Source organism: Rousettus aegyptiacus, unplaced genomic scaffold (assembly GCF_014176215.1).
Source record: "Rousettus aegyptiacus isolate mRouAeg1 unplaced genomic scaffold, mRouAeg1.p scaffold_m13_p_8, whole genome shotgun sequence".
Taxonomy (NCBI): domain Eukaryota; kingdom Metazoa; phylum Chordata; class Mammalia; order Chiroptera; family Pteropodidae; genus Rousettus; species Rousettus aegyptiacus.
Window position 1 is genome coordinate 10,869,617 of NW_023416311.1, and position 18,986 is coordinate 10,888,602.

At 42.8% G+C, this 18,986-nt stretch overlaps 1 protein-coding gene across 34 annotated transcripts in view; it reads right to left on the bottom strand.

Annotated features, from left to right (window-relative positions):
* Window positions 1–454: 454 nt before the first annotated feature.
* Window positions 455–18,986, bottom strand: part of RBFOX1 (RNA binding fox-1 homolog 1) — a 1,358,182-nt gene continuing 1,339,650 nt past the window's right edge. For 17 of the 34 annotated variants that reach the window (XM_036226152.1, XM_036226156.1, XM_036226171.1 and 14 more), the window contains 3 exons: window positions 18,042–18,094; window positions 4,813–4,888; window positions 4,213–4,442 (listed from right to left, as the gene is read on the bottom strand). In XM_036226152.1, coding sequence (XP_036082045.1) covers window positions 4,295–4,442; window positions 4,813–4,888; window positions 18,042–18,094 — 277 coding nt within the window. In that variant the 3' untranslated portion in view covers window positions 4,213–4,294. Of the gene's footprint in view, window positions 4,443–4,812; window positions 4,889–18,041; window positions 18,095–18,986 lie in introns of all 34 variants that reach the window. The other 17 variants (XM_036226155.1, XM_036226177.1, XM_036226169.1 and 14 more) reach the window with 11 other exon arrangements.

Sequence of the window (18,986 nt, forward strand, 5' to 3'; positions counted from 1 at the left end):
CACACACACACGAGAGCCTGACAGGACTTTGGCTCATAGAAAGCACTCAATAAATGTCAACCTAGCACTTATCGTTATTTTTTTCGTCTTCATCATCCGAGGCTGCACCCCCTCCCCCCACTAAGTCGAATAAATAACTCAAACAGATGTTTCAGGGAAATGCACAGTTTGTTTCTGTTGTTGTATTGTTTTAATCCGAAGGCTCACATTTCCATGCTGGGGAACGAAGTTAAGCTTCGTTCTGTTTCTTTTCTTAAACATCCGTACCTAGCATCCGCGCCAGACAGCGCACCGACCTGCAGGTGGCGCCGCGCGGGCCGTGCGGCTGCGCACCTGGGCACCCCCGCCCCGCGCCCCCTGGTGGACGCAAGTGCAGCCACGCGTGCGGATAAAGAACGGACGCGCGAAGGAAACGCACAGAAGCCAAAGGACTCAGAGCGCCAACACACACGGACCTTTTCAGACTAAGCTTTTATTTTTTTGATATTACAAACCAGTTTTCTTTATTCACAAACCACTGTAAGTGATATAAACACTAATTTCTAAAGACAGATATACACATTTTCTGGGTTTGCAGATTGCGTGATGTGTGTGTTAAAGAAGTCACTATATGCCACACATGATAGTAATCTTTTTTTTTCATAATTCATAATAGCAATAGTTATTTAGATAAATGAAAACATTCCAAATAAATACTGTTTAAAAAATCCAAAATGTTTGTTTACATCTCTGACATACATTTTAAAATGACTTATTGGCATCTTGGAGGAGTGCCTAGACAAAAGATTCTGCAACATCAGTTGGCACCCACTTGCTCTAAATGATTTCATTAAAACTACAGACAATCATGGGGGGAAAGTACAGCTCATCGATGAAAATCAAAACCGCAAATTAATTTTACTTTAACCAACACAGTAAGAATTCCATGTTTGTGATTCCGAACACGATGCAAATTCTGGATTGTGAAATCTGAGGCCATTGGGAGAAACCGATTTATTCTCCCGGGCCCCCTGTTCTTTCTAACTTTTCTCCCCTGCGGGGTGGGACGCCAGTAGCGCTTTTAAGTAATCGTTGCTTTTAAAGACATCATCCTGGCACCCATCGTCAAAAACACTGCTTCCCAGGCGGGGAATGAGAACAACGTCTTAGCGATGCTATGAAACACTCCCAGCCCCGCCCCTCCCCCACCCGAAGAAGTCTGGTGCAAAGCTTTCTATGCGTTGGGCTGCTAAGCAGTTTCCCCCACCCCCCTTTCTGTATTTTTTTTTTTTTTTCCGAGACAGCAGTCCTCTGCCTTAGATATCGAAGCTACAGAAACTTGGTTTTCAAATCTCGTGAAACTTTATTGATGGTTTAATATCCAACCGATCTTACTGCATGCACATAGGATGACAAGAATGCTGGATCACAAACACTTTTTTTTTTTTTTTTAAAGTTTTGTTTGGTTTTGTTTGAAAGCAGAGTTGTTACAGCGGATTGGCAGGTTCACAGCAGTGAGTTGATAACTTACTATAAAGTGCTTGCCCGGAGGCCTGCACTGTACACATGAAGATTTAACTATGACAGCAAACTACTGGGGACAGCTTGCTGCTGTTTGTTTAATTTAAATACAAAAACAGGAAGACCTGTGACAGATACCCCAACTTAGGTTAACTTGTAAACAGGACAACGTGGAAAGGGAGCAAACAGAAGTAATACAGACAAACTGCAATTTTTCAGCCGTGTCGCTCTGGCCCTGCTTCCGAGGTGGGGGATGCGGTTCTCTGGGGGATGAAGAGGGTGGTCCGTCCCCCGCCCTTTTTTTTTTTTTTTTTTTTTTTGCTTCCTCTGACAAGATGTCCTTGGAGACGGAACTAAAGATACTGGTTTGAGATAATCCCTGGGGACCAGGCAAGATGGGCAGGTGGACTCTCACTGAAAAATTGCAGCTTGCTTACATAACACAGTCATGTTTCAAAAAGTACCAAGCTGATGAAAATACCATGATTATCTCTACTCAATGATTGCAATACTTGTAAAATGCTTCTATAAATCCGAATATGATTATCATGTAATTCCATAAAAATTATACGTCTGTCTCTAACGGTTGTTCTACTAGGCTAAAACTAAAGCTTCGTAGGCTGTTTCTAGAACTCGACAACTCCACTGCACAGATGTAAATTTTATACATTTTTTTTTTTAACTGGTACAAAGAATTTAAGTTTTTATTACTTTCTTTTTTTGGAAAAAAAGAAAAAAATAGAAACAGTGCTTTTTATCACCTTTTTATTAATGTTATTTTTTTTCCCTCCCATAATATAAAAGTCAGCAATGATATCAATAATTTATTATACTGGAAGAAATATAAAAAGAATGCTTGTCGATGGCCTAACTAGCGGTTTTTGCCTAAATAACTAGTGGCTGGTTAAGAAGCTGAATACTGCCGGGTGGAATGGTTTAAAGGGTGGGTTTGAACAGCTTCATTCAATTTGGATGCATTATGTGCTACCAGAAGCACTCTCTTAACAAAACCTTTGGCTCGTATTGACAATGAGTAACTTAGAACCGTCGATAATATATGATCGTTGGTGCAGTGGGTCGTTTAGATTCATCAGTTACTATATTTTTTTTTTCTTTCAGCCAAACCCCAGTCCCAATCCCCTAGGTCCCTCCCACCCTTCCCCTTTCATAAAATAAAATAATGCAGATGCAGAAAACAAAAATGACTACTGTAGTCACTTATACTCTTCCCGAACAGCTGATAACCCCAGTAGCTTAATATTCAGCATATATAATTCATTTACATGATAAAGCACTCTGGATATGGCGCTAAACCAGTTTTTATTCATAGCTAGCATCTCTCTAGATCAACCACAAAAAAAAATAAAATAAAAAAAAATAAACTCCTACAGCCAGCAACCAAACTACGGAACCTCCAGAAATTAAAGACCCACAATATTAAAATACACAGAACAAAATATCTGAGGTATAAGATAAAAAATGTAACTTTTTTCCCTCTTTTTAGTTTTTAGAGTTGCTAAAATGATGCACTACTGCATGTATTGCAAGACCCAGGCCTCGGAAAGCTTCCTTTCTCCCCACATTGGAAGGTTTTTATGGTTTTGTCATTTAGTATGGAGCAAAACGGTTGTATCCCCCTCGGTATATACTAGCCTGCAATGAAGAAAGAACGAGACCCACATCATCAGCATGGCTCCTAGTCTTGGCATCAGTCAAGGGTGCAAAAGCATTCTGAAACAAAGCAATTTGAGGGGTGTGTTTTTTACATTGTCCTTTTGCAACACGTGGATCATCAAAAAAGACTAATGTGAAAAAATAGACACTCAAAATCAACCGAAATGGAGGCACCCCCTTACCCCTCCCAGGTCATTCTTGGAGAGCTAAAGATAGGGCTGATCCTGACCTTCCCCAATGGCTCCTTATAAAGAAAATCCCTGTCAGATTAAATTCTGTCGGCCAGTCCTGGTACCCGAAAGGACTCTGAGACAAAGCGGACAGCGGAAGGATTTGCACTGTCTCATGCTGTTTGCTCGTTTGATTCATTAATGCTATATGTTCCGTCGGGAAAAGCTCAATCTACACTCAAGAGGTTGAATGTGGACGACTGATCGAATGCAGTAATTCAACTCTCCTTTCCAACACGTTCCTCAAGTGGGCTAGGTGTGGAAGCAGAGTTGGCGAATGCAAAATCAGGATGAGAATTTAAATCGACTTCTTACTTGACTTGGCTCAACGAGCTGTATGGAATTTGCTCTTAAGAGGGGAGCTGTCCAGGTGAATCGCTTGGTGTGACTGAGCTTGTGCGACGGGACAGGTTTCCCAAATCGTGGCTGAATTTCTGTGACCACGCTCCAGCGAATTGTCTGGCCGTGGCTTTAGATGGCTACGAGGTGACCCTCAACTCTTTTCCTTTTTTGTCTAAGAGTATTGGCGATTCAAACGAATGAATGCCTATTGGGGATTGAGTTTTTAGGATAAGGACTGATATTCTTGATCCCGAGTAGAAAGCTGCATGCCGAAAGCTTTGTCATGATTGCATACGCTCTCACGTGATGGGCACATCTTACTGTACTCAAGAGTTTAGTGCATAGAAGTTTGAACAAGTACAGGCAAATTCACCCCACCCTCACCTCCCATGTCCACCCGCCCCCCACCCCTCCCCCAAACAAAAACCTCAACCCACCCCCGCAAAAAAAAAAAAAAAAAAGAAAGAAAACAAAAGACAACCCCCAAACCCAGCTGATTCCTTCTAATTCCTTATTGTACTAGGCACACGCACAAAGTGTGCCCCTCTCTATTTTCTTTCCTGTGCGACTATGACTTTAAACATGAATTGTAATAGGGGAGGAGAGGCAGTCAGATTCTCAGCTGCCTGACAGCAGAGGCCTGGAAGTGTGCAGCTTAGCTCCTCTGAAGTCTGTGCTGGGGCTGGAACCTTGGGGCTATGTGAATGAGCAGCAAGGGAGGGAAAAAAAAAAGAAAAAAAAAAGTTCTGCATTGACACTGCATTCTGTTAGTGATGGATTTAATTATCAAAATGACTAATTATTCCATTAAGGTAAGTGCTCTGCTAGGTGAGACTTGCAAAATTAGAAATATAATAACTTACATGCACTACATTGCCAAGAAATTAAGACATTTATCAAGTTTACTGGGAGGATTAATGTGGCATTTTAGCTGCTGTTAGCACAAGAGACAAATTCAATTAAGGGAAAGTGAGAGGACGTCAACCGTCAACCCAAACGAAGGTCCCAGCTGGGGGGTGGGAAGGGAGGCAGGAAGAAGTGAGGACGAGGAGAAGCTGGTACTCACCATGGCACCAACGCCGTAGGTGGGGGCTGGAGCAAGTGTGTGGTGGTAGGGGTCGGCAGCATAAACTCGTCCGTAACTGAAAGGAACACAGAGGCGAAGATTACTCCGTGACATGCAGTTATGAACTAATGATAACAACCGCGCAACACAAAATACCAAGACAGTGAGGAGGGGCCCTGTTCGGCTTCAGAAATAAGAAGCATTCCCATCTTTCACATAACACGGGAAAGGTCCATCTGTGCATAACACATTTTTTTTGGTCCATTTAACATGGCTGGTCACATACATATACATATATATATATTTTTTTAATTTTATTTTTTTCTCCTCTCTCTCATAGGACTGTTTCTACGCTGCTCATGTAGCTACCTCAGGCACTGAGGTAGGCAGAAGAAACAACTTGAAAGAGTGGTTTTAAGAAGCCCAGGACTCCCAGAAGGCATGTTACTACTCAAGAGAGATTGCCCTTCCCCCACCGCCCCCAATTCAGCGGTCACCAGCCAAGTGAGACAGGGTGGATAAAAGCATAAAGTGACTGGGGCTGGGCAGTTACGGTCCAACATCTTAGAATAGGAAAGAGCAAATGCATCACGTAGAAGCATCCTTCACGTGTTTGTGGGACCTGTCCCCACCAAATTGAAGAATTAGGGCTGATCTGATTTCATCCTATCACCCCAGAACGTCCATCGATCCATGGCCAGGTTCTGAGAAGTGACACGTTTCAAACAATATTTCTTGATGACATTTCCTTGTCTTTGAATTTTTCTCTCTCTACCATCCTCCTCCCTGCATTGCCATGACACCCAGTACAGGTTTCAAAATAAAAATGAAGACGGGATGGAAGCCTGATGCATCGGGTATCTACTAAGTGCCTGGAAACAAACAATGCAACAGATCAGAAGTTAGGGTTCATAGAGGCTGAGTTCCTTGCTCAAAGTCACAGAGCTAGATAGAGTCAGAGCTGATCTTTGAATTTCTCAGGGTACCTTGAATGCTCTTTCCATGGTGGTGTGTGCCCTTACTTGAATGACCTGCCAGCTTTCTTCTTGCAGATAGTTTAAACACATCTTTGGGTAATGATCGAAGCTGAGATGCAATCTTAAGCTAGGTTTCTAGGAAACGGAGCCTGAAATGGAGATTCTCATGCATATGAAGGAGGAGAGGCAAGCAGGTCAAGGGGAAGGGGAAAAAGAGAAGCGAGGATAAGGTCGGAGATAGAGACTGGCTTTGAACCGACCTCGTGAGTGAGTCGTACCCCCAGTTTACCGCACCCAGAGGCAAGTGGGTTTTTTTTTTTTAATGCTCGCGTGAGTTAAGCATTAGCTGTGGGCTTCCCTGAGGGGTGGAGGGCATTTTATGAGTTGAAGTCACTTTCTTTGGCAGAGAGTAATTCTTTGAAGAAGGGAGCAGCTACCTACTATTAGCAACCAAAACTCACAGCAGCTGGGGAGGGGATATACGTGGGTTATCGATAGCGTTTGATGCTTGGACTTCCCTGTAAGAATGAAGGATCGAGGCGGGAAGGAATGGCTTGTCTGTACTAACAACCTAAAGCTCACCTTCTAGCCCTTGGAATCTAATTTGCATTCGCATGTACTTTATTCCTCTCCTTCCCTATCTTTTCTTCATTTTTCTTCCAATCTCCTTTCTCATAGTTGGTGGATAAGAACGTAGTAGATGGGTCGGACAAGACTGCGCACAGCATGGAGCCTGAGGAGGTTGGAAGAAGCTGGGGGAAGGACCTGCTAGCTCTTAGGCTCTAAGTTAGACTCCAGATGGAAAATAAATGATTATACCAAGTTCTCCCCGGACATGTCTCATTCCCATGCCCTCCTCGCCTGTTTCGAAGGGCACTGAGCTCAAATCATCGAGATGAGGCTTTCGGCCTCAATACCCAGTGTCCTCCTGCTCCTCAAAACAGTGATGTGAATGGATGGTTCTTTTCTGAAAGGAATCTCAGTGAAACAAATTGTCGACTTCCCCCTTGCTTTTCATTCCTTGGGACACCGTTTGGTCCTCTGGCTCATCAGAAAATGGCCTTTAATCAAAGACTCTCTTTCTCTCTGGGAGGAAAAACAGATGTAAGTCCAAGACAGAGAGCATGTGGAAACGAGAATGATGACGATTTTGAAGGAATCATTTATTCAGGGAGGTCACACATGAAAGTTGGGCCTTGACCCACGTAACTAGAAGTAGATGCTAACAGGGGTCAAAAAACATGACATATAACTTTGTCGTTGATTTTTATTTTTCAGGAGAAGGTGAAGTTTGTCATCAGTCTCAGAACGAAAAAAAAAAAAAAGGTAAAGTCTATCATTAGTTTAGGGTGAAAAAAAAAACTGCTAATAGGATTATTTTTAATGCCCTTCCACCGGCAAAGCTGATTCTCTGAACAAGACAGACATCAAGTGCAAAAGTCAACTGAAAATCCTTGGAAACGCGCTAAGACGGCACATGGGTAGAGAATGCATTCCACGAAGACACGGCTCCCGGCGTTCCTTTCTGCACCCTTTAATGGTAAATTCTTATTTGTCTATAACACCAGGCAGGGCTTCAACCTCTGCGGAAAACCCAGGGCAACCGTTTGGCAGCGCTCTCTTCCAAGGAAGAAGAAAAACACAGCAGCACGGAACTATTCCTCGCCAATGAGCAGGAGCCTTTTCTCCTCAGGGTGACCTATACCTTCAGAATCCGATGGTTTTATTATGATTAATAAATTTCATTTCCACAGAGGAAAAGGGACCATGTCAGCTCGAACTGAAAGCGGGGAGGCTTCTTTTCAAATGCTAATTTCTAAACACGCCCTTGCGTGACACTACAATTTAGACGCAAGGTTATTAGGGAAGATGTGGGTTTGAGCTCTGCTTTTGCGGGCGGATATGCGAGGCACGTCAGCAGCCGCGCCTCCTCGATGCTGGCTAAGCATAGCCCGAAGGGACGGTGGCCTCTCCCAGGGACCTCAACAGACCTCAACAGAGTGATGGGAAAATGTCTTGTGACTGCTGTGTTATTATGACTGACCTGTGCATATGGTCACCCTCCACGCCACCTATCTCTGGCCAAAGTGAACAGTGCAACCAGGTCACAATGCTCCCTAGTACCCCACATCCCAGCCATCAGGGATTGCAGACGAACTCTTAAATGTGTCCACTTCATTTCAGCCACACCACTGCGGTCCTAACACGACCAACCAGTATTTCATGAGAACCAAATCAACGACAGCTTTAAAACCTTATCTCTTTGGTTCAACTTCTGCCTCTTCAAACCACCAGCCACTTATACCTACATCTACCAAATCTGTCTATGAAATCTCTATCTTTCATCTGTCTGTCTATCTATCTATCTGTCCATCCATCCATCCATCCATCCATCCATCCATCCATCCATCCATTTATCTATCAATCATCTATCAGCTATCTATCATCTATCTATCATCCATCTATCTATCTATCTATCTATCTATCTATCTATCTATCTATCTATCTAGCTATCTATCATGATATATCATCTATCTATCCATCCATAAACCTATGCTTCTACGTATCTCTTTGTTCATCTATCCATCCATCTAGTTAAATATAAATCTATATAAATCTAATTACATCACTTTGCTCAAAACCCTTCTATAGTTTCCCATTGATTCTAGAATAAAACTCAAACTTGCGTGATTCTCCCCTGCCCGCCTTTCAGTCCGGCCTCACTCCTCCCTGGCCCTTGCTGCCCGTGCTCCGGGCACACCGACCTCCTCAGTACTCCCTGGATACCATTCTCTTCTTAGGGCCTTGGCAGTTGCTCATCCTCCACCTGAACTGTTTCCTTTCTTCCTTTATGTGACAGGTCAAACGTCACCTCTCCGGAGAGACAGCCCGTTCCCTGGCCACTCTTTCTCAATGCCCTCTGGTCCCCTCCTCGCCCCTCATGTGGCACAGCTGTCATTATTCATTGTGTTGACTCACCTCTCTACCTGATTATTTACTCGTTCCCCTTCCTGGGTTGTCAGCACCGTGGGGGCCGGGACCGAGTCTCCTTTATTTGCCTTTTTGTCCCGGGGTCTAGCACAGCACTGGCCACAGTGCAGGGGAACAAGGGGCCAAGCCAACACCACCAAGTGAGTGAAAACAGCCAGAGAGAGGAGTAAAGAGGAGAAAAGCGAGGCCCAGGAAGACCCTTGTCCCCACCATGATGATTTTGTCAGCAGCAAAGATTCTTTCAATTAGGCTTTCAGAAGATTCTAGGTCAGCTGCTCCCAGAGACATTCAAAACCCTTCAAGATGCCCCCCAAAAAACTTTCAGGGGACTCTGCAAATATAGTGTGTAATTTCACATCACTCCTGAGAGTTGACAAAACACTGGCCACGTTGCCATAAAGCTCATCAAAACCCTTTAGGGACAAACCAAACAAATGAAGAAATAAAAGATAACTGCTTTGCTGGCTGAGTCACCACAGCCTTCAGCCATCATGAGATCTCCTCTATTCTGGACCTAAGCAACAAGTTAAAACCAGGAGCCCCACCCCTCCCCGCCCCCAGTCCCAGGAAGGGCAATGGGCTTGGGGCAAGAACATCCAAATTCAAGTTCTACCTTTGCAATGACCTTGCTCAATGGTTTAGGTAAATCACTCTTCCCTGAGCCTCATTTTCCTTGTTCGAAACAGGGTATTGTTCTGTCTGAGCCCTGTCTGAATCATGAAAAAGGTGCTCGGAAAGAAACCGGACATTTTAAAGCAGTCTACAGATATAGGAGATTGAGATACAAGGATTTTTATGTAGAGTTTCACTAGCCAATCTCTCATTCACGCCCAGACTTTTGGTCTATAGAAGCAACCGCAAGACTCTGTGCTAGTACGATCCCGTGTAGCTCTAGCAACCAACTCGCAGATGCTTTTGGAGTCGAGATCTAATTTGTGAGTTACAGATGTAGTTTAAATTGCTATATTTGAACTTAGGTTATGTCGGAGTAAAATGAACAAGTATGTCAGCTGTTGAATGGGAAATATGAACCCATGTTTGTAAAGTTCTTTGTCTGCTCTACTGAGAAATGTAAATATTACTTATTAGTCACATCTAAATCTACTTGAAACGAGCTAGTTGCTAATGAAATACAATAGGACCAGATTGGTACCACATAGCAGGGTTTATAATAAGTGATTTTCTTGTAGGGATACAGTAAGAATGCTGTAATTAACTTCATTCTATAGATTTCACTCTATATATTTCAATTAAGAACCTTTATGCCCCTGGGACCTTTTATTCTTGCCTCTCTATGCCATCTTGTCCCAGAGATAGCTGGGGGAATCTCAGTGGGGCAGAAAGATGAATAAATATATGCTCTCCACCCAGATGAAATTCACAGTGTGATATATCTCCAAGGCAGCCCAGCTGCAGCAAGAAGGTGGAAAGACTTGCACACCCATCACACAGAGGAGCCCTACAGGGTAGGTGTTCAAAACAGGGTGCCTCACCAGGGATGAGTCTGTGTGGCCCTCAGGCTCTACAGTGCCATTAGGGGCTACGGGGCCCTCCTAATTATATCCAAGATGTAGCCTGCGAGGTATTGGGAAAAATGAGTGCAAGCAAGGCACACACTAACCACACAGTCTACGACCTGCATACCTACTACGCCATGGCCCCGTGGTTCTAAAAGCCTGTTATCTGGGGAGTGACAGTTTAGCTAGAGCATGGCCCTGCTTACTTTCCTGTGGTCCCAGACCTCGGGGGCTCACTTTGCTTTCGTGAGCATACATCCCTCTATGGCAACTGTGGCCTCCCCCTAACTTGAATCTCTCCAGTGACTTAGTCATGTATAGTCCGGAGGGGTGACCAAGCTTTATTCTAAAAGCTTCTCAAGACACATAAGTCAGAGGAAGTAGGCCAGCCCCATAACTGAAAACAGCAAGAAAACTGCTCCACATGCAGCAAAGTCTCCGAGAAAGACGCTGGCAGAAATGGAAGAAATCCTTCAGGAGGGATGACAAGGAGTCATCTCAACTTTACTGACATTTCTGAATTCTGTTGCTGCTTGTTTCCTTCGCTTGGATTCGAAATAATAATCTTTACAGATCACGCAGCACCAATTTCAGTCTCATGATTTTTTTTTCTCAGAAAAAGGAGGGGAAGTGTCTTCTGGGCTCCCTAGCCTCTCAGTTGGAAGCCATAGAGTTTGCTGTCACCCATGGGTGCCAGTCACACATCGGAACTGTGTGTCCATAAGCGTGCCCATAAATGCAACACCTGTAGAATCTGAGAACCCGATTGCGCTAACCGTGACAAATCAGATGGCGTCATCCTTTCTATGCCCTCGTGGTGAAATTCAAAACCTCTTTCTATGCTGAATCCCACCTGAGCAGGTTTGAGGTGGGAAGCTTGATTCTGATTTATCAGAGCTCACTCAGTAGCAGCCACTGTGTGCGTGTTGAGAAGACACTCTAAGTCCTGCCTTTGGCTATGCTGTTCCTCCACTCCAGAATGTCTCCTCCAGTGAAAGACCCATTGCCACAGTCTCTTCCATGCCAAGTCCAAGTCCATCCTCCTTTCAGAAAGTCCTTTTCACCTCCTTTATGTCCTCATTACTTTGCTATCAAAATCGCAAAGACTTTCCCATCATGCTTTGAAATCAACATGGCACCCCAGCTCTGGCTCAATCCACTGGGGGAAGCATGAGAGCACTTCTGTGTTTGTGTCGCTCATGGGATCTTCAATACTTCTGTAGAGAAGCAGGGCTGAAGCTAAGAATTCCTGAGGGGCAGAATTCCTAGAGGCAAATCTTGCTTCTGCTACTTCCTTGTTAAGAATCTCTGAAAGTTTGTCTCCTCCCTGAGCCAGTTTCTCCCTCCCTGAGTGGAGATAGTAATGGTGCATACTGACTGTACAAAACTGTAGTGAGGTTGAGATGAAGGCTACTGGGTACCAGTTAGAAACCTAACAAGGGTCAGGTACGGATGCTATTAAGATCTAGAGGATCGTGACTCTTGTCTTTTTTCCCTCTTCTTCTCTCTCATGTGGGATCACCACAATAGACTACGTGGAGAACTCGAATCAGAACTACCCCTGAATCGGGTTGTCCATCGAAGCCCTGTGTACTAGCATTCGCTCATGCCACTTGTAAGTGGATCAAAGTTTCTGAGAGGTTAGCAAGCAGGGTGAGAAGGAGACAGGTTACTGGGAGACAAAATTAAAACACAAAGCCAAGAAACACTAATAATTGTCCGGATTATCTGTCAAAATATTTTAACTCCAGGTGAGTATCTCTCCCTCACCTCTAAAAGACCAGTTTTTGGAGCACAAAAACTCTTTTGATGTTTGTTTGAGCAAAATGCATGAAAATGTGGCTCTAGAACAATAATACTGTTTAATAGGAATATAATGAGAGCTACAAGCGTGAGCCACATGTGACATTTTAAGTTTTGTAGTAGCCGCATTAAAATGTAAAAACAGGTGAAATTCATTCGCATGTTTTTATTTAACCCAATATATCACAAATACTACCATTTCAATGTGTAGCTGACATAAAGATTATTCATAAAATATTTCATGTAGTTCTTCTACTAAGGCTTTGAAATCTACTGATCTGAGGACTCCTCTATTAGAATTTCTTGGAGGAACTCGTAAGAATGCAGATTTTCACGCTCCCTCTCCAGACCCTTGAATGAGAATCTCGGAGGCGGAGGGGAGGGGAGGATGAAATGGAATCTGCATTGGTAATAAGTTCTGCAGGCAATTTTCATACACTCTTACCATCCGATAACCATTGTTCTATTTTTTCTCTAATTTTGCAGATGTAGAACTCCCTTACTCAAGCTAATTCAGGACTATCTAGATATCTTTAATTTTCACATGTAAACCAATAGAGACGTTTTATTTATCAAATATTGTTATTGCATGTAACAAGCTTCGAACATGCCTAGTACACAGTAAGGCATCCATAAATGCTATAATTATTTTTACTAAGTCCCCCGATCTCCCTGTATTTCAACTATTATAATACACATCACATTTTATTGGAAACAGACTAATTAACTCCAAATCAATTCACTGTATGACAACTTCGCTGAATAATCCAATCACCAAAATGGAAGGAAGACAATTAGACAAAACTTACTGAAGGATCGCAATTTGAAGAATTGCCAATTTGGAAATTTCTTCTAAATATGGTCCGCAGTTTTAGTGCAGCTGCATGCCGTGTATGTTATATGTGTGTGTTTGTATGTGTCTGCAGGCTGGGGGGCGAGATAAAAGGATGGAAGGGGTGGCGACAGCCTACATTGTGCCCCTGGACTCGCCAAATATTGTTTCTAATAATTACTTAATAAAGTGTATATCAACCTGTCTCACCGGGGCTGGTTTCGAAGCTTTCGCATATGTGTTCATTTGGCCAAGGCCATTTCACAGAGCCCCGCCCTTACCTGTCTCCAGTACTCACAAGGACAGGTTGGCTTCCCGTGCTATCGCATGATGGCGCCTTGCACGGTAGAGGGAGCAAGACTTGCTGCTGGACCAAGACCCAGCCTCCATCTGTACTCCATAAACCCACAGGCCCTCCAACCCCGACTCCCTCGGGCAGGGGGCAGCCTCCAAGTCCTAAGTCCTATTATTATCTCTATAATCCTCCTACATCTTGGGAACCTAGACCCAGCAGGCAAAACAACTAGCTTCAAGTGTTTGGTAGTTTTTTGGGAATGAAAACTGTTGGCTGATTTTTAGCCATTGATATTCAGCGAAAGAAAGATTTTTGGAGAACTGACCAGGACCACACCTTGCTCGTTTAACCCAATGCCTCCCTGGAGACACAGAGCGCCCCCCGGCAAGGCAGCCGCTCCCTTTGTCACTTCAGCCCCACACCTAGATCCCTGCCCAGCACATCCGAGACTCGGTACACCTACTGTGTGGAGGGGGCGGACCAGGTTGAGTAAACTCCCGGTGGGACAACAGTTTAAAAACACCTTTCGGTTCCCTTGGGTTCTCTCAAAATTTTCACGACTATATCCTCCCCACCCCAACTATATAATTCATAAATACTAGTTTTCTAGGAGCAAGATAGCACAGCTGAAGAAGGCGGGAGAATTCCACTTGGAGGTGAAGGTCAGCGTTCCAGAGTCAAGGGAAAAGGAGCAGGCGGGGGCAGCGCAGCTCAGTGGCAAGAGCTTTGGCATCCGACAGACTCTTGTGTGACTCTGAGCTTGAGCGGTTTTTTTTTTCTTTTTTAATGTGCAAATGAGGATGATAGTAACATTGACCTCACTGAGCTGTTGTAATAAATTATATATGCATTCCTATACATGCATATATATATATATATATGCACACGCATATATGTAATCGATCATACTTGCTAGCATACAGAATTTGCTCAATAAATGACAGTAAGTTATTACTATACCCTGGAAAATTCAGCAAAGCTCACGTGAGGGACAATTACTGCAGAGATGAAGGGCTTGCTTTCCATGGTGACAAAAAGCCTGAGCCCTCCATAGAAATAACTGATACACCCTTGGAGCAAGAGGTAGGGCTTGGATATTTAACTAATCGGCCAGCATATCCTGTTGGTTCACCTGTCAAAACACAGCCCAAAGACGGCCGTTTCTCAGCTCCTCCACAGACATCGTCCTAACGCAGGCCGCTGTCACCCCTCCCTGGAGGGCTATCAAGGGAGAGAGTCACAGCTAAGGGTCTTTTCTTATGCTTTTGCCAAACTGCAATCTGTTCTCTACAAAGCAATCTAACTCATCATTAAAAATTAAGTCAGATCATAGCCGACCCGCCAACGCCTTCCTGTCACACTTAAAAGCTCAAATGGTTTCTGCAGCCTCCAAGTCCTAAGTCCTATTATTATCTCTACGGTCCACAGTAGAACTCATGCTCTGGTCACACTGGACATTTTACTGTGCTTGCAACACCTCTAGCAGCCTCAACCTCAGGGCATTGGCACTTGCTGTTTATTCGGCCTGAAATGCTTTTAATTCCGCAATTACTTACCTGGCTCACACCCTCACTTGATTCTGGTCCCTGCTCAAATGTCACCCTCTCAGAGAGGCCTCCCCGGATCAGTGAATGTAAAGTAGCATCACATTGGACTTTCCATCCTATCCCCTGCCTTTTGATCTGTTACAGCTATCGCACAACTTTAGATGCAAGCGCACGATAGCCTTATTCATCGACATGGTTGGGGCCTGGTCTGCACTAGAACGGAGACTCGTTGAAGGAAGGGCTTCTCCCGACTTATCTGATGCCATGTCCTGAGGGCTGAGAACAGTTGCTGACATGCAGCAATGACTCAATACATATTAAGTCTCCGAAATGAATTTCCAGCTGCTCTGTCAAAATAAGTAACTTGTGTTTCCATCTCTATGCTTGTAAAAGAGTCACACTCTACAACTGCGATCGCCAGCAGCCAATGCTGGAAAAGCTCCAATGAATCACAGCAGCAAAGAGAACTCGAATAGAAGAGGAAGGGAAAATGATCTTGTCCCTGTGATCATCCTTTGCAGAATTCAACTCGTCAAATGTTCTCGATGTCATAGTATGAGGAGCTATGAGAATGTTTGAGGTGGAGGTACTAGATGGGACACCAATAGAAACACTTGTCTTTCAGGAACAACAAAAACCAAACACCTAATACCACTTTTGGAGCCACTGAGTATGAAAAATCAATTTCCTTGTAAGTACAGTCTCATAAAACACAAATGCTAATAAAAAACGTTTCTTCTATGTGGCTAGCAAAAGCAGAACTGACGTTTTGGCATCTTCTACAAAAGATTCACTTTTCCTTCAGGAACTGAAAGAAAAATCCTTCAGTGCCACGGTTGCTACCGTTTGATGATTTTCATCTCGCTATCTCTGCCCAGAGCCACAGACAAAACTGTCTGGCCAACTCTCCCCCATAGACAGCCATGTAAGAATAATACATCTATTTTTTTTTTTTAAAGAATTTCAATTCATTAAGCCCTCAAAACTGAGATTTTAAGCTTCTTGATGTCTTTCTTCATGTACGGGGAGAGAACCTGCCTTTTGTCAACATTGAAATCTAGGCGACTCCAGGATTGAACAAACCCACCCTAAGGGATGTTGTTCTAGATTCGGAGACAAAAGCTCCCAAGAGTTGCGATGTTTAGAATGTGGGTGGGTGTCCTGGTTTTTCCAGTATGTGGGAGACAAGGCCCTGGAAGACTTCATTGAAATTGTGAGTCACAACCTTTATTGACTGAGCAGTTCTGATTTTTCATTTTCACTCTTATGAGGAGAGTGAACTGGCTGGGAGATAATTTGACTTTTGATTGATATGGGTGTCTCCTTTTTCATGCTTGATTCAAAATTCAAAGTTCCAATGGAACCTTATGAAGCATACAGCATATTATTAATATGGCCATCAAAGCCACAGGGACATCTCTCTCAATTTGAAATGTGATCGATAGCAATTCATTAAGAATTTACTGAGCAGCCGTCCTAAATTAGATAAGGTAGGGGAAAACATCTACTCTAGTCAGGGCAAACTTTCATTATCTGCAGCCTCTTTTAAGAATATTGTGTGTGGACTACTTGCTTACAAGGCAGGGTTTGTGAGGTCACAGGACAAAAATCGATGTCTACCTTTTGGGTTTTAACTTTGCAATGTTTGATCTATGACGTCAGAACATAACCTAAGACACACGGGGACATGCATACAGTTTAACGGAAAAAAGCAAAGGCTCTGGAAGACCAGCGTATCCACAAATGATGTCTATTAACAGTTTAAAACAACAGTCTTCCCCACCCAAAACAGTGTCCCCTTTAATGGCGTGCTTCATTCTCAAGGTTTTGAAAATGTGAAATGACTTGTATCTCAGGGTCATTCCCCTGCCACCCCCCAGCAATGCAACTATCAATCTTCTACTATTAGGCAGTCCGTGGGTGTTCTGGGTGTCATCACCTCTCACAGGGAGAATCGGAGATATTTGAAGCTAATGGTAGAGCAGGACCATTATCAAAGAGGTTTTATAGAAATGGAGGAAGCCGCCCCTTTAAAATACGAGCATGCAACTCCCAGGGTGAGACTTCGACCCACTAAAAACGTTGAGACTCACTACATTGACGAAATTGATGCAGAGTTTTCTGTGGCCCTGCTTTTTAGAACAGAGAGGGCTGGGGACATGTTTCTAGCTGTCATTTTTTTTTTTTTTTTTTTTTTTTTTTTTAGCTCTTTCTCTCTCTCCAAGTACTGTAAGTAGTAGTGAAACAAACATGCCTCTGTTTATTACCCCATTGATCAAATGTGATTGGTTGCAGATGAGCGTCTAATTGTAAGGCTCAGGTTAATGTGTGGTTTTGAAGGTCATAGCATTCTCAACTACACGTGGATTAGTTGTGACGTGCACCCTCATTGGCTAAAAGCAACGCAGTGGTGAGATCTCCTAGTAATTGTTGTGGTCATAGTTTAGGCTTTAAATAAATAAATAAATAAATAAACAAACAAACAAACAAATAAATAAATAATCTGTTGTTAGTTAAGGCGCTCATCTTGACATTTAATCAAGTAATTCCATGCTACTGAAAGTCCATTTTAACTGTTCTGAACCACATCAAGCAAAAAGAAAGGCGTTATTGTGATGGACACAACATGCAAGTGAATTTCCATTTGCCAATGCCCTGATTTCAAAAACAGAAGACCTCGTCCCTCTAAGTCCTGCTACTTGTAATGTTTTCGAATAAAGGAAATAAGGGATCTTTAACTAATGGAATGAAGATCCCCTTCTTATAAGACAAAAAGAATTATATTCCCTAATGCTCCTCATTTTATAGATTCAGTCTTTTGGGGCCTATAATATATACCAGTTCATCCCATAAAGTTCCCAGATAATTCACATATAAATCTGTGTGAATCCATATGTAATATGTCAAAAAAAGTACAGAAGTCACACGTCTGTGTCCCTCATCTTCCCTCCTCAGTATTTTAACATAAGAGGACTGATCATACCATAAGATTTTATTGTGGTTTCATTCAACATAGTCTTACTTTTCTGGATCAATGTATTACTAAAACCGGAAATAGAATATCAAAGTTAGCAAAATGTCTCATGGCTTTCTAGATAGCAGTGAATAAAGGCTTCAGCGATACTCCAAAGATATACGAACTTTGTTTTTTTAAACTAAACTTTCTAGAGTGAACCAACCGCAGCATGTGAAGGAAAAGAAAAAGAAAAAAAAAAAAAGGATACTGAAACGTGGACGGATGCATCAAGAAGTAGCAATGTTCGTTACCTGCAGAGGTGTTACAAGAAATTTCATCTGCTGCAACGAAGACGAACTGATTTCTGGAAGAGAAGATAAAATTCACAATACTGCTCGCTCAGGGGGAATGCGCTCTCTGCCAATTGGTGTGACGTATTCAGATGAGGGGAGGGGAGGGTGCTGCGTTTGAATGACGTATTCAAATGAGGGGAGGGGAGGGCGTTGAGTTTGAATGACGTATTCAGATGAGGAGAGGAAAGGGCAGGGCGTTTGAATGAACGTATTCAAATGAAGGGAGAGGAGGGCGCTAAGTTTCAATGGGCGTTGCAAGGAATGTGTCAATCTATCTTGGACTTAAGAGAGTTTACAAAGATCATGAAATGGGCATGCGGGGGCCTCTTCAACAAAATCATGATGGTGTCAGAATATGGACCATGTACAAGCTGTTGCACCGGAATATTAATGCTATGTGTTACCAACATGTCATGCCAGGAGATGTTTCTAAGCCTAGGGCATTTCAAAATGTGCTTATATGAATTTCTATGCTGAATGGAGATTACATTTTTAAAAATATGGACTATTTATTAAGAAAAAAAGAGAATATTGCAACTAGCTAAGAAAATCATAAAATTCCAGGCTTTATTATTATGGATATAATATCAAAAAGCTATTTTGTTTAAAAAAAAAAAAAGGAAAGGAAAAGAAATGCTGTCATTTCAGAAGATAATGTTATACCGTGTCATGTTATAGATAATAATTTCTTCACCAACCTAGGCTAGCTACATAAAGAAGGTAAGAGAACTCATCAATTGAAATAAACCCTGTCTTGCCAAATTATTTTTAATGATGTACTAAAAGAAAATAAAAATGGAAAATATGGTTTTACTTTGATTTAGTAAATCTAGAAAGATGATAAAACTCTCTTAAGATGTTTTCAACTGCGGCATTTCTACAATGTAATGCATTCTAATTCAG